This window comes from Syngnathus scovelli, chromosome 2 (assembly GCF_024217435.2).
Source record: "Syngnathus scovelli strain Florida chromosome 2, RoL_Ssco_1.2, whole genome shotgun sequence".
In the NCBI taxonomy this organism is placed as follows: Eukaryota; Metazoa; Chordata; class Actinopteri; order Syngnathiformes; family Syngnathidae; genus Syngnathus; species Syngnathus scovelli.
Window position 1 is genome coordinate 5,363,275 of NC_090848.1, and position 16,111 is coordinate 5,379,385.

The 16,111-nt window shown below is 39.8% G+C and overlaps 2 protein-coding genes across 3 annotated transcripts in view; both read right to left on the reverse strand.

Annotated features, from left to right (window-relative positions):
- The window catches only part of LOC125988496 (FERM and PDZ domain-containing protein 4-like), a 29,816-nt gene extending 24,360 nt beyond the window's left edge, over nucleotides 1-5,456 (reverse strand). Inside the window, exon 1 of one of the 2 annotated variants that reach the window (XM_049753788.1) lies at nucleotides 5,367-5,456. In XM_049753788.1, coding sequence (XP_049609745.1) covers nucleotides 5,367-5,371 — 5 coding nt within the window. In that variant the 5' untranslated portion in view covers nucleotides 5,372-5,456. Of the gene's footprint in view, nucleotides 1-3,899; nucleotides 4,256-5,366 lie in introns of those variants that run through there. The other variant, XM_049753786.2, reaches the window with a different exon arrangement.
- Nucleotides 5,457-9,016: 3,560 nt separating this feature from the next.
- On the reverse strand, nucleotides 9,017-15,265 carry LOC125988497 (MSL complex subunit 3). Its single transcript, XM_049753789.2, has 14 exons — nucleotides 14,968-15,265; nucleotides 14,178-14,260; nucleotides 14,003-14,098; nucleotides 13,762-13,853; nucleotides 13,579-13,676; nucleotides 13,287-13,415; nucleotides 12,793-12,956; nucleotides 12,554-12,712; nucleotides 12,254-12,483; nucleotides 12,069-12,158; nucleotides 11,673-11,782; nucleotides 11,095-11,194; nucleotides 10,892-10,976; nucleotides 9,017-9,213 (listed from the first exon to the last, which is right to left on the reverse strand). The coding sequence occupies exons 1-14, from the start codon at nucleotides 15,064-15,066 to the stop codon at nucleotides 9,114-9,116; spliced, it is 1,635 nt and encodes a 544-aa protein (XP_049609746.1). The 5' UTR covers nucleotides 15,067-15,265; the 3' UTR covers nucleotides 9,017-9,113.
- Nucleotides 15,266-16,111: the final 846 nt, after the last annotated feature.

Genomic DNA, 16,111 nt, shown 5'->3' on the forward strand with positions numbered 1-16,111 from the left:
CACAACAGTGGTCCACAGCCTTTTTGCGAGTGTATAAAAGTGATCAAGTCATCACAAAAATCATGAAAAAAATCGTATATAAGCCGCACCTGACTATAAGCCGCAGGGTTCAAAATTTTGGAAAAAAGTCGCGGCTTATAGTCCGGAAATTACGGTAGTTGTCCCCCGTCCCTGTGCATCCTTGTCATTGTAAAAGGCTTCTGTCCATCATCAGTCCGAAAAACCAAACAGACACAAACAAAGTCACAGTCCAACAGATGAGAAACATAATCAAATCTGAGGCTTTATAAAATCCAATCATGATGATTTAAAGCTCATTAGCTGGCTAATTTACTTTTCACATTCATTTAACTTACAGGCACCAAATTGAAATTTGAAAACTTTTCTCAGTCACTGCAGTGACACAAAAACATCAGCAGATGATAATATATTACAAGATTTGGTAAGAGTTGGTTTTATTTATGTCAATGTTATCGCTCATCAACAGGATTTTAGAGAAAAAACGTGGCCTTTCTACTTTTTTCAACAGTCACATTCAGTCTGAAAGTACGCATTACACACTCCAAGCAAAGTTAATGCCGGAAGTTACTATTTTTAGCAGATTTCTGTCAAACGCACGAATAAGCAGAAACAGCTGAATAAAGTTAAATAAATATAAAATACACACACACAAACACACTTGCTGTGAAATATACAAAAAACAATGTAGCTGTAAATACACAAGCAGAGGTGAACTTTTATGACACAGCTCAGAGGCACAGCAAAAAAGCATACTTTTGGAGCTAGGCGGAACATATTTTTGCAAGGAGGGAACCTTTGGCTTTTTTCCTATGGTGAGTGACATGACTATGATGTATTTGATTTATGGTAGAAAGTAACAACCGAAAATAGCCTTGCGATCTGTAGGACGGAACCGAGAGGCAACAACTACAAAGCCAGCTTTCTGGGACTATCTGGTTAGTGGACTGAATTATTTACAAGCAAGGTAGCATTTAGCTGCCAACGCAACCACCGTCGGTCAACAGACCGACTGGTAAACCTTTTGGGTGCTTCTCCGCTTGAAGCACAGGGACGTCACTCCTTCCAGCATACAAACACCGTGAACATGTACAAGACAAGCAGCACATTGTAATATTTCATATTCACACACAAGACAGGCTGGGAGTGTTTTGTCAATCGGTACTTGACCCGGTTGGGGATGATTACAGGGACGAACAAAAACCCACTTTCGTCCTTGCTTAGTCTGTCCTTTTTAAAAACACCTTGTTCACCAAATGATTCCCGAGCGTGGCACCGCTGCTGCTCACTGCTCCCCTCTCCCCCAGGGGATGGATCAAAATCACATGGGGATGGGTTAAATGCAGAGGACAAATTTCACCACACCTAGATGTGTGTGTGACGATGATCATTGGGATTTTAACTTTCTCCGTCCTCACTCCACAAAATAGCACTCCACATAAGTAATTTTCCCCTCACCATGTGCATCTCCACACCCTTCACTCATTATCAAAATTTTAATTGCGTACACATTTTCTCTTGTTTTACATAAGTATTTGTGTTAGTAACGGTAACAATTGGATATACATATCTGCCAGTTAAGAACGTCATTAAAGGCAGAGTTCTTATTCATCACGGTGTGCCAAAAATGCACAAACTTCACAATTGATTTTCATACCAGATTTGGTAATTGCTTCACATGCCTGCGATAGTACTACTTCAACAAACCCAGGAGTATTTAGTTTGTACGCCAACATGTTTTCCACAAGTATGCGAGTCTCAATATCATCCATGGGCCAGGTCAAATCAGCTTACTGCTTTTTCTTACTCTTCATGCTGTCAGCTTGCTAAATATTCTCCTCGGCAAAGGGAAATGGTGAGGGTGATGAGTCTACGAGTAGAAAATTAGCATCTGCAGCATTTTTAGAGGGTCAAGCAAACGGTAGTTTGCACACCCAACAGAATCTTTTAAGAACACATAACCTGCATGCAAAGATGACCCTAAGAAGTCAGTTACCTCTTCAAGCTTAACATCAAGCAGCCACACATGCACACGACTAAACTGGAAACCCGGTATGCAAATCTAGTTCCTGTATGTTTTATGGAATACTGTAAGTCATTCCTCCTCAAAATTCAGTGCACGTCAAATGAAGGCTAAACCATTGATATAAATTTAATAAAATGAGTTATAATGATGTTCATAAAACAACAGAAACCAAAGCATTAAAGGCATGCCGCATAGGAGTTGTTAAATCAAGTCGTAGTCATCTGATAAAGTATTCATATACGGAAGCAGCCACAACTCGATAAATTGCTCCTGGTATTGTAAGTTGTAAAACATTTGTGTTATAAACAGCACAAGTGATAACAATTAAGACATTTTAGCTGTGAAATCTAAATTTTAGTCATTTCGCAGCTATCTGAAACATGCTTGTTCTGTTCATAAGGACATATGAGAAAAGAGACGATGGATTTCATATCTGCACTTAATTTTACAACAGTTTGTTTTTTCTCAATGGTAGGTCTTCAGGGACAGTTACATCAGAGTTTGGAACTAGTTTTGCCCTCTGAGATGATAATCATTTTCCTGCTATTAGCCTCCAGGCATACACAACAACAAATATATTGAACACGCAAACACGATGGTGCCTTGTCAATAAAACGTGTCATCTCACACATGCTGCACACTCTGAGGGAGGTTTAATGTGCGAACAAGCTATTGATGGAATGGCCTCGCTAGTCAATGGTGTGATCAGAATTTTCAGGAACAGCACTTTGCACACATACGTCAGCACAATTGCGTTCATAACATGGGCTCTATCTGAAATATACGACATATTTTAAATAATCCATAAAATATAAATAGTTTAAGCAGCCTGAGGTATGGATTTTTACTGGGTTCTGATTTCAAAACTAGTTATCCATCTATATATGATGAGGCTGTATATTTATATGGGCTCACAGTCACAACTGCTCTTTGAGGGAAACCATCACTATGATGTGGTTGTGCTTTGGGACAAAAATAAGAAAAGACAGATTCCCAGCTATAGGTAAGCGATCTGGCATACCATTCAAGAGCAATTGGTGGTGCAAGGTAGGACCCAGTCAATGACTTGACATCACATCCATTCCCAACATGGCATCACAGATTTAAATCAACCAGGGGGATTCTTTTGGAAAATATAAAACTAATCACAAAAATTGGAACACCAGATATTCACCAAACTCTACAAAACTGCTCCCTTTACCATTTAAGACCTCACTTTGGGAGCTCCTTAGAAACACATTAAGTGCTCACAGAAAATGTGTGTGCACTAACACGTTTCCTTATGCTGCATGTTATGACAGGTGCTCAACTGATAGTGCCAAACAATGCATATAAATACACAGTAAGTGCAAACTAATAATACACAAGTAGCCAAAAATCTGTGACGTAATCTCAGAGTGTGTTTAGCAATTACAAGAACTTGGATTGCATTGCATCTTGGAGCCGCCTCAGGATTATGTAACACTCACATGCATGACAATTCAACAAGCAAAATGACATATGGCATGACAAGCACAATAAGCTTAAGCAGACCACAGAGAATAAGAAAAATAGATTCATCAAATGACCACAGTAGTGGAGCACTATTACCACAATTACTTTTTTACACAATGATTCTGTCTGCTGCTTTATTGCAGATGTCCCTAAACCTTTACATCCTTTTAAAGAATGGAGTACCTCAGGGAAACGGACGAAACTAAGAATCACCCAACCAACTCATTTCCACTTTCCGAAGTCAACAAACTTAAATACTTCCAAATATTCTCATGACAAATTAACCCAGTGAGATTTTTATCAATAAATGCAGTTTTGACTCATAGAAATTCCAAAATAATGGAGGTAAGTTAGCACTCACTTGGAAGTGTTTATCCCCCCAAGTTCATCTTCCTCGTCACATGGCTCCATCTCCTTGAGGAATGCGTGATCAGACCAAGAAGGATGGAAGCCCTGTTCTCGCCACAACCAAGAGTCAAACAGCCAGCAGGAAGATCACTTGTTCCGCTCCTGGGTCCAACTTCCACTTCCTTTGAATTCCTCAACTCAATGTCCCGTATTTCTCCGTTTCTTTTTTTTTTCTTTTACTGCTGACTTGTTGCCAAATGTTCCAGCTTAGCAGCACTGCCCAGCACTGCACAGCACTGCTGGTGATGATGATTTAGCGTGCATCTGGGCCAGTGGGGATAAACTTCATTCACATTCACACATAGACTGACAGACAGACACAGACACACACACACACACACACAAACACACGCATGGATTTGTTTCCCTGTGCCACAGAGAGATCATGACAAAACTAGAAGTGTGATAAGCTCTGGCTCGCTGCTTGACACAAACAGCTTGAGGATCAATATGCAATATTCACCAATGGCACTGGACTTACAGTCCGTGTGCAAATCCAAAGTTGTCACTTTTAACTGGATTCCCCCAATGCCTTGGCTGTGACAGAAAATTATGTCTATAAAGGTTATGAACTGAATCTGAGACAACCTTTGTGGAGTCCAAACATGACTGGAACACAAATCTGTCTCATTGCAAACAATACGAAACAAACTCTGACATCAGTGATACAAGGACCGAACTGCCTTTTGTTTGGTACCCTGTAATATACTCCCAACTTCATATACTAGATCATTTCACATCAGCCACAGCTGTAACAAAGCGATTTACATATAACTAACAACGATACAACAACAAATTATTAACTATAACTATTAACTCTGTATGTACTTGCATGCACATTCACAACTGGTGCTCCAAAAAGAATCCAATAACACAAAGAAAAGACGTTAGATGCCAGGGGATGCAGTTGAGGATGCTGCCATCTTCTAAACAAATTCTGAGCAGTTACTTTAAAGAGATGCATAGACGAGTATGCACATAGAAGTCAAAGATGAGATGTCGAAAGATTTGAAAATCAAATTAAGAGATAGTGGTAATTGAATAGGATGAGTCAAAGTCTTCCACCATATGAGAAAAGTACCAGAAAATAATGCAATAAAAAATTATCCATAAATCTTTCACATGATCATTATATTATTATTATTAACTGCGGTAGTTTAGAATTCATTGTTCATGGACTATCCGGCTTTGTTTTATGTCAGGCTGCAGCCCAAAACTTTGCAATGCAGCCTGACTCCTGTCATAGGCAATATTGATGCCACAGAGCCTCAAGCCCCTCAAGCTAGTGCAAGTAGTAAGTCTGGGGTCAAGGTGCAGCCATTCGACAACAAAAAATATGTCTGACACCCACAGGGATACTGACATTGATAATCAAACATACATTTGATTTATTTAAATATTAACAGCAATGCTATCTTACCTCATGACTCAGTGTGCCATCCTGCTGCGTCTGTTCAGTTATTCCCTAATCCTCAAGCTGCCACCAGCAGAGGGGCAGGGTCCAACAATAACCACAACTGCAATGAAATTACTTTATGTGTGGATCAGTGGGGGTAGGGTGCAACAGTCGCAGAGGTTTGGAGGTGGATGAGTGAAATGGCTCAAAAGATGCTGGGTAAAAGGGAAAACAGCTGGCTCTTTATAAATTGCTGATGAGTATCAAAAACGGGTAAATTGTCCAGTCACTGTCGAAACATTCAAGCACAGAGTAGTGATGGGAAAATGATGCTTTAAATTTTGCTTCATGAACCAGTTGTATGTCTGACTCCTCTTGATGGTAGTTCGTCAACATTGGACTGAAAGAACCCGGACATCTTTTCTCAAACCCCTATAGTTCACCTACCAGTGCCATCTAGAGTCGTCAAAAATTACAACTGGTTCATGAAGCAAATTTGAAGCTTCATTTTCCTATCACTATGTCATAGCCCTCATTAGGAAACTTTAATGGACAATTTCCCACCCCATTACCAAGCTGATAGTATCCAACCATTCATTTTCTATACAAATTCTCCTTATGAGGCTCTCAAGGTGGAGTACACCGGCTGCCAGTCAATTCCAGAGCACATATAAATTTCACACAACAAATCAATAATAATGAGAATAGTGCATGGGATCTTAAGGAGATATACAAGTTCTGAAGTGAGTCAGGGAGAAACTGATCAAACTTCTCTTTCACTTACTTCACATCTATTTCACTCAACAACAGCAGAGCTCCTTCTCATGCATGTCTACACATATTGAGGTACGAGCCAGTGAGTTTTCTCAGATATTAGCTCATTGATGACATTATTAAACCTATTAATATAGTTGACCATACGTAATCAGCTCCTGTAGCCCTACATAGGATAGGCATGCCTCTGCTGGCATTCTATTCTAGTTAAACTACTAAATCAGTTTTATATTGTTTTTACATCCTTCTAGAAATCACAGTAGAGATTCCAAAAGTCTAGGGAATACAGTGTCATACTCACTCATCATTTCCTAGAAAAGAGGTTTCTCTCCATTCGTTGACTCTGATTTGCTGTTCACTGGGCACCTTGATGGAAGACCTTTGAAACTGAGAAGATTTAAAGACAGAGGAATTCTTTACAGGGGCGAGGTTTGAGTCAGTACTGAAGCCGAAAGACGCCCAAGAAGAATCAGAGGAGGCCGAAGGGCTGGTACGTGCTCTCTCCTCTTCCAATGCATTTTCTAATTCCACAGAATAAAACTTGATGTAGGATGAAAAGGATGAAGGTAGGAACCAGCATGGATACATCTGGAAAGGTGGCGTGACAAAGTGGACTGTCCAAAGTGGACTGTCCAAAGTGAATGACTTACGGGAGAAACACTGAAGGGCAGCTGCTGTTTTCTTGTCAAGATCTACCTTGAACAAGAACTGGGGAGGCAATGAAAAACCAGACAAAGAGAGGGAGGGCTGTGGGTACCACAAACAAAATGGGCACAGTTAGGAGGGAGGTGAAGGCATCAGCACTTAGAGGGTGATACCTCTAATCTCATAAAAGCCTGTACAGATGAATCATGTGGTAAATGACAGAGAGGGTCTGTGGTGAGAAATCGATTAGCGATGCATCAAGAGGCCTTGGCTGCTGGCTTCCGTAGCTACATGATAGCAGCAGGCAAGAGAGTGCGGTCTTGGGTTGCAGTGATAAGCTGTTCATTACAGGTATCAGATCTACCACAAATAAAATTGGGGCTTACTCCGATAGCCCATTAGGACTCAGAAAAGAGTATGGAAGAGTAGCTACGGCCTGCTATGACCCAAAGCAATACTGTTTTTTTTTTTGGTGTTTGTTACAGGAAGGTAAAGATGCAGTGACATACACAATATAAAGGCCTGTGAAAATGTATTTGCCCCAGTCCTATTCTTTAAACACATTTTAACGCCTCAGAAGACAATCCCTATTAAACAATGAAATTAGGATTTTTAAAAAGGCAAAAGTTAATAGATCAATGGTGGGAAAAAGTAAGTGGACTCTTGCATCGAGTAACTGGTTTGGCAGCAATAACCATTATGCTTTACAAAACGATTGTAGATCAGCAAAAAAAAAACAAAAAAAACACAGATGTAAATAGCTCTCCTGAAATCATGTAACTGCAATTTGCTGGCAAGCAGTTTCGGGTGTACCCTGCCTCTCACCCAAAGACAGCTGGGAAAGGTTCCACACATGGATCAATAAGGTTATGCCACAGCATCTGAATTGGGTTGAAGTCAAGACTTATAATTTGAACTGTATTAAACTGTAAAGGGTTAAAAAAAAAAAAAAGTTTTGAATTTCATCTGTGCACGGTTAGGGAAAATGGAAAAGGTTCAGCACTGTTGCTTCCCATCATTGATACACACATTCTGATATCTCAATGTACCGAATGTAAAATATTCTGTTGACAGATGAAACAAAAAATGAATTGTTTGGAAGAAACAACCATCAAAACACAACATCAAAACTTTATCCCAACTGTGAAGCATGTTGGAAGAAGGATCATGGTATGCAGGTGCTTTGTGCCATCAGGGCCTGGACAGCTTGCGATCATCAATGGGAAAAATAATTCTAAAATAGAAGAACTCGAGGCCATCTGTCCAACAACTGAAGCTCAAAAGAGGATGCAAGTTACAGCAACTGGACACTGATCCAAAACTGTCAATATCCTGATTTCCACCCGACTGAGATGAATGTGACCTTGATTCAAACCAGATATCCCAGGAATCTTGCTGAAAGGTCCAAAATTTACCCTTCATTGTGCATGTATGATCTGCAACTACAAAAATGTTTGGTTGAGGTTAGCATCGCTGCCTATGAGGAGAGAGCAGTTATCAAACTCAAGGATTCATTTACTTTTTCCTTGCTATCCTGTGAATGTTTCAAATGTTATTTTCAATAAAATCAATTGTTTGAATGGTATTAGTTTATGAAGCCTGTCTTCATTCTTGCGATTAAAGATCAGACCAATTTATGACCAATCAATGAAGAAATAAAAGAAATCCCACAGGATTAACATACTTCCTCCTCCCACTATTTACCTGTGACTCAAAAACAAAGTGTGGAGTCTCTCTTGCATATATGCATGGGTGCAGTAAGTGAATAAGCAGTGATCACTGGCAAAAAATCCACTCTCCACTCCTGTCTGTAACAATCAGCTTCTTACTTGACACCATTTTCATGGTTGAAAAAACAAACATTAGTTATGAGAAGCTAATGTTATGGAAGAATTAATTGGGGGCTTGGGGTTCATTTTTACCCTCCACTGAATTAATAATGAAAATTGGCCCACTAATTAGATCACCATTGAGGGTCAGCAGAAACTTGCATTGACAACAGATACCCAGCTTACACAAACTAAACGATCAAATCACAGCAATCACTTTTTAACATGTTTGTGGTTGCAACATTGTTTGTAACAACATTGTGCAAGCAACCATTCTCACTTGGAACTGGACAATTCTGTACTCCCAACCTCATGGTGTTATTTTGGTGAAATCCTGTTACAGTAAGATTGTGTCCTCTGGGGGCCCCGATGCCGATAGTGTATTTTGAGATGACTTGACAGGCAAGGAAATTGAGAACACAGGAGTTCTATTGTAGCAGCTACCTCCATACTTTTTATTTCTCAAAGATATACTGAGAAGGTGTGAAGACAAGAAAAAGAAGGGCAAAAGCATCTGCAGTTTTCAGTAAAGAGGCCTAGGTTGCTTCATGTTATTGTGAGCCTCGGACGCTGACACATAAGAAGACTCGGGAAAGAAATCCTCATGGAACTCAGCCAGAAACCTATATAAAAAAAGAAAATACAATATTCAACATGTGCTCTTGTTAGCTGACAAACAGCAAATGCATGCAATGTATTTTGATTTCCTATAGTCCCCGATATTGATGTGTTCGCATTCAACCAATGCCTCAGCAGATACAAATCCTCCTCTACGGCCATACAGACGGAACATGGACCCACCCTTTCCCGCCCCCTCTGCCTCCCATCTAATCAGTTGCACGGAAAAACTAATCCGGAATCTTCTTAGTATCCGCTACTCGGCCAAATCCTCTAAATCTTGCCATCTCATCTTAGCTCCACCGGTCCTCCTAATCTCAATGCAAACAAATTATACAGAAGAACCAGAGAACGTTTTGATGGCAACTGACAGACAAGGCAACCAAATGGCAAGGATGGCAATGTGAGAAAGACCCCACTTTTGTTTAAACATGGGGAACCACAAAAAAATTTTATAATCTCCTTTTCCCATGAGCAGCCATACCCATTATCAGCCTCAAAAACATAAACATATCAAAATCAATTTTCTTTTAGTTATTTTTTGGGATTAGGTAGATTTCTACGAACTTCTGTTATTATAGTTTATATTTAGTGGAAATTTAGAAAGACTAAATTGTTTATTTTCAAATTCTCTGCAGAAAATTAAACTATGCTTACTCCGCAGCTAAACAAGAGGACGCACTTCTCTTAAAACCATTATGGAATGGTTTCATCTGATGATCGTGAAAATCTCGTAGTGAGACTGCGACATTTAAGTCCTCTATCCTGAAAAAAAGAGAAGCGTGCTTGAGGTGAGCTCCTTTTATGTACATCACTACCACCATCTACTGTTTTTTATCTCTGGTTTGTTCAAAGATGTCTTTAATTGGTGCGTTGGGGACCAGAGGTAGTTTGGAATCTCTCGGCCAGACAGAAATCTTATGCTGAATATGTGGTTTGCATTGAATTCTGCTCTACAGCACAACACGGTGGCAGAAGGCAGTAATGTGTGTGTTTGATTAGAGACTGAGAGAAGCAAATCCCTTAGGTTTGGGAGCGGCTCAACTGAAGATCGCTTGGGAGGATTTAAAGATTAGACTCCCTACGCTTGTGTAACACCCACTCATCTCCCTCCTGCTAACACATGCTCTGTCCTTTCCTAGGATCCACTCATGCTCTCATTTTCTTACACTTACCCATGATTTTTCATACTTGTCTCCCTGACAAAACACTGTACAATACTATATTACATGTGCCCTCCCCAGGTCTAATCCAGGGTTAGTTTTGAAAATTTTATCACACTTATTTTCCAATTTAGAAAATTTCAAAAATTTTTCTGAGCGAGTTAGTTTTTATCCATCCATCCATTTTCTGTACTGCTTTGTCCCCACGGGGGTCACGGGTGTAGGCGAGGGACACCCTGAACCAGTTGCCAGGCAATCGCAGGGCACACAGAGACGAACAACCATCCGCACTCACACCTAAGGGCAATTTGGAGCGCTCAATCGGCCTACCAAGCATGTTTTTGGTTATTTCTTTCCTAAATGCTTCATTTGTTTTTATTTGTTTGAATAATTCAAGTTTTTCCAGAACATTCACTTTTGTCTCTTTCATTTTTCATGTCTTTTCTCTGACTGGAAAATATTTTTTCCAGATTTTCATTTTCCAGATTTTCAGGGACACGTAGGAAGATGGATATGTTACCTGAGAAAGAGCTCAAGATGTTTGACCAAGGCTCTTAGATTCCTTTCAGGGATCTGCATCTTTCCAAGGATCTCAGGAAGCTTCACTGGATGAATAAGGCAAACAGGATGCAGGGTTCCGATAACACAGACAAAAATATATTTTTCAAGTGGCTGCAATAAATTGCATCGAGTGAATGGAAAAACAGGGAAACAATAACCAACCAAAAAGTCGCAGAAGGTGCTGTACTCCGTACAGGTAGGATGGTGGTGGAGGCTGGTCACTTAAGGGATAGTTATCAGGTGTCAGCCTCCAACTCAACACCTGATAGATAGGATAATGGGAGAGTCTTATACGACCTGACATCAAATAGCTGCTGTGTGCAAGAGTGAAATCATGGATTTAATAAATAATAAAAATACAATGGAAAAAATTGTAACTTGCATTTCTAAGCGCCTTAAAAAAGATTGATCTGTAGACATTCATATTTTTTTTTGTTTTAGAAAATTCAGCTGTTTTAGACTCCTTTGGAAACGTGAATATTTCACCAGACAAGTTTCCATTATCAATACTTTTCTACGCCTGGAATTTAAAATTCCATACTTTTCTATACTTGTGAAGGAATCCTGTAATGTTTACTGTTTTTTCAAGAAAATCGCAAGTAGGCGTGACATTTGAGAATTCAGTTCAGAAAATCTGCAAAAAGGGTAAATTCGCCTTTGCAAAACTGTGAATGTCCAAGAATTGACAACATACTGCTCCCTATCTTACTCAGTTACAAGATCACGCAATGATTTGTCACCTCATTAAGCTCATTATTTCGCCTGCTCTCAAGGCCGTGAAAAGGTCCACTTCGTTCTTTGCTTGGAGTCAAAGGCAAAGGGGAGGATGAACCACTGTGTACGGGAGTTTCTGCATAAAGAAGATAACATTTCGTAGAAATCACTTAAAATGAAGTGATGTGACCAAAACTTAACTCAAGTGACATTCCGCACTACCCTAATAGCATCTACTTGGCAACTACAAGTGGTCTTGCACCACCTACTGGGTGAAACATGTTAGTACAAAAACAAAATCAGATATACATTTTATAATACACTAATGCAATCTGCATTCCGAAACTTGTGCAAAGTTTAGTTCATGAACCGATGGCGTACTATTTCTTTTTGATGGATACTTGGAAAGGCTGTCCACTTACTTCTGTCAAGGTTGAGGATGAATTTTGACTGCAATGAGCTGTCGATCAAGCGGCGTTTGAGTTGAGGTGACGCTGCGGAACTGCCTCCGCCTGTGTGATTCATAACCAAAAGCGATCATTTGAGAGAAATAGTTCAGGAATAGATGCTACCTCGGACCACTAGACATCCACTGAAATGTATTTACCGCCACTGCTCCCTTCAGCTGGGCGTTCTCCCCCAGGTGTGTTCCTGGTAGAACGCCTGAGCGACTGGGACTGGTAGGAGATACAGTCCATGTCAGGGTGGCGGCGACGCTTTGGGGTGGGCGCAGTTGGTGTGGTAGTAGAAACGTCACTCAGGGCTGGCTGACTGTCTGTTGATTGAGGTGTGAGAGGGTTGTGACCTGCTGGGCTGGGACTGCGTTCTCGCTGGGTGCTTGTAGGACAGACAAATGACGTGTCAGCCACCCCGTATCTCCTCAATTTGATTTTGAGATTCCACTTACATGCTGGGGCAGGGAGATCCTTCATTGACTGCCAGGAAAAAGCGTGAAGAGCTAACTTTTTTGAACTGAGCTTGCTCACATGGATAGAGGAGGATCATGGGTAGAGTGAAGTCAAATGTGATTCTCAGGCCATCAACCATTTCCTTACACAGCTCCTCACTTGGTAAAAACAAAATAAAAAGTTATGACTCATCGTTGCATTTATAGGTCAGCCAAGTCCACAAAATATTTTGTAATACTTCTTCTCTGGAGGGATTGGCTGTGGGCTGCTGCTCTGTGTCGTATTTTGCTGTTGCTGCCTTCTGTACCGCTCATTAGCCATGAAAGCCTTGTTGATTGCAAAGTGCTTTACATAAGACTCCAAGATTTGCACAACATTCGTTTGACAAGGAACCATCACCAACTACAAAGGAAAAAAATGTTTTGAATGGAGTTAACATTGTGAACTCAAACTCTTCTGCAAGACTAACAATTTTTAATGGGGTCCTTGAGATCCAAAATAAATGTATTATAGTCCCCATAATATTAAACACACTGAAAATGTTATCACATTACCACATGCCAGAAAATTCTTCATAATAAATAAATAACAATTGGTTTTTCCATGTATATGATCTGAGGTGACCATATAAAATCAACTTATATTGTCATTTTAGTACAACAAAGTGGGACCCGTCAAGTTTCCCCTAGAAAATTTACAGTTTATCTTGAAAAAAAAAAACTCTTGAAATACCTTTTTCCGCTTATTGATATAAAAGCAGTCATCCTCCAATTTTTTCTTGAGGATATCTGGAATATTGATGTCAACATGTACAATCCTCTCCTCGCTTTCCTTCTTGAGATTGATATCAGGTTCAACTTTCTGCAACAACAACAAAAAACGTTTTTTTTTCCTCAAATGACTAAAAGAATGTTCTCTGGGCAACAATCATATGCGAATCAGTGCAGCCTAAAGCAGTGAAGATGTGGTATGGGTCCAACAATATTTAATCTTTAAGCTCTCTCAGTCTGCGATTGTTATTCACCATTTTGTTGATGTCCTCAGAGAAGGTAGTGTCTCCACTATTCGAAGACTCGGCTTCAGAACCGTCGCCCTCACTGCTGCCAGAAGATGAAATCAAGCCTTGGGACAAATTGACAAATGGCATTAATTTGATTGCAGCGAGAGATTGAGTGCAAGCAAATGGGAGCAGAGTGAGACTTCTCACATGTGTCATCACTGTCATCCTCCTTAGGAAGTGTCTTGAGTGAGGGTTTAGTACCAGAAGGATGTCGCCTCTTTGCCCATCCCTTTTTCTTCCTACCACCCACAAATAACCAAGATTATTTTTTTCAAACATATTTTAGTCACATTTTTATCAAAATATAAAGACACACAAAGAAACAAGACTGTGCATGCAGTGAAACAGAACAACTACAACATAAAAAAATGGAAGTGTCCATACTTACATGCGACCAAGTGCTTCACGTGCCAGTTTACGTTGCAATTTGCGGCTTTCCTTAGTGTCCCTTAGGACATGATCCTCAGCAGCCCAACGATCCCAGCTAAAGACAAACACACATTTTCACAGATACATTAGTTGTACTACAGCTAAGGGTACAATGTTGCACAATGGTTGATTACCTTCTGCTCCAACCGTTAAAGTGAATCAAGTACTTTGGGATTCGCCTTCCATGTTCATCCTTGCCTATTATTATATCAAGGACCTGTAAAGATGAAATGAATTTGATAATATTGTTTGAGGAAACCTTGATCTCAACTCCACAATGAGGGAGGATGAATATTTTTGCTGGCCTCATCTGTCATATTTATTCATAAAATAGTATGAAAAACGTCTAAGTTTCCACTTCACAATAAATTATATGTACGTTTGTGGTTGCAACGTGACCAAGTGCACATCTTTTGCAGGTCTTTGTATAGTTACATAAATTTACAACGCTGGGGGACGGGTCTGCAGCTGTTACGTCGTGATCACAGAAAAAGCAAAGTTTTCTTAAAGAATTGGTGAAAGTTAAGAAGCTCTTAAGGTATTCGCAACCTATCACTCCTGTTTATGAGAGTAAAATAACATCTCGATTGGTGCAGGCTAAATGAAAGGCGTTAGCTGGGTTTAGCTGAGACATATTGTCGCGATCTAAGCAAAGGAACTACGTTTAAATTAATTAATGTTGCCAGGAATACACTACATGTCATGTAAACTGCAGCACTTTAAAAAAAAAACGGAGAAAAACATTCGTATTGTTTGGAATGAAATGGCGCGAACATATTTGGTCCTGGATACATATTAGCCAGTAGATCGGCTAAGAGGATCGTGGCATAAGTAAGTGGTCATTGATTCTTGAGCATTCAAACCGTTGTGGAATTAAATACATTGAGAATAATAATTTAAATAGATGCATACGGTGACTGTTACCTTTGCGTCATACAAGACTTTAGCCTTGGTTGGATCGGGTTCGAAGCACAGCACTCGTTCTCCTTTTTGGAATCTAAATTTCATACCCCGCGAATTCATTTGTTCATGGCTCCGTGTGAGAGAAGACGTATCAATTCAAAATCCAACATAATTATCAAGAGGATCTTTCTCAAACACACTCCTATGAGGGGGAGATGGTACTCTCCCTCTGTTTTTCATCACAAAAAACAAACAAATAATGCGTGGAGGGATGGCGCTGTTGCGAAGCGTCTTCGTGCTTCTGTCGTTGACTTCAAAGCGTGTCGTAACTTCCGCATCACACCCGGAAATATAGGGTGCGTTCAAAAATATCCGCGAAGAGCGCACTAACTTGCCGTCCTGAAATTCTGAGTGCACCAAAAACGGAGTGCCGGTTGCGCGCACTTGACAGTCCGACTGAAGACACGGTGCGCCAGTGCTGGCTGCGTTCGGAAAAAAAAAAACTATGGGAGAGGTGCACACTCTTTTTCTGTTTTTCCAGCTTTCTTATTTTTAAAATCAGGTATAGAACGTAAATCTGCACTTACCGTATTGGCCCGAATATAAGACGACCCTGATTATAAGACGACCCCCTCTTTTTCAAGACTCAAGTTTGAAAAAGACTTTTTGAACACCAAATTTAATTTTTATACAGAAAATTATTACGTCTGAAACAAATGATTATAACAATATATTCGAGAGAAAAAGCATGTTATTTTGCCTCATTCAAATCATGCAGAACCTCACATTTTAATATCTAAACATTTTAATATGTAAACTAAAGTGCAATCACATTTGTATATGAATGGCTTCTGGTTTTTGAAATGTTAATAAACCAATCTATAAAAACTAATTCATAGTTGAAAATTTACATTTGTGAATACATGAAACTGTTTTACGTAATGATGGGCAAATGAAGCTTCAAGATGATTCATGAACCCGTTGTTGTGTTTACTTAGACCTCTAGATGGCACTCTCTGTTCACTGAAGAGCTGAAAGCTAACTGACTTGCCATTTCTTAAAACCCTCACTTTAAACTAACATTAGAGGAGTCAAAGAATACAACAACTAGTTCATGAGGGTTCATTTTCCCATCACTAGTTTTTGCTTTGTCTGTTTTTTTTTC

Excerpts from the sequence above, each read along its gene's own strand:
- LOC125988497 (XM_049753789.2), bottom strand. The coding sequence starts at position 15,066 with ATGAATTCGCGGGGTATGAAATTTAGATTCCAAAAAGGAGAACGAGTG. Across the intron at positions 14,261-14,967 it reads AAGTCTTGTATGACGCAAAG|GTCCTTGATATAATAATAGG; the intron begins GTAACAGTCACC and ends TCATCTTTACAG. Across the intron at positions 11,783-12,068 it reads CATCCTCAACCTTGACAGAA|AAACTCCCGTACACAGTGGT; the intron begins GTAAGTGGACAG and ends TTCTTTATGCAG.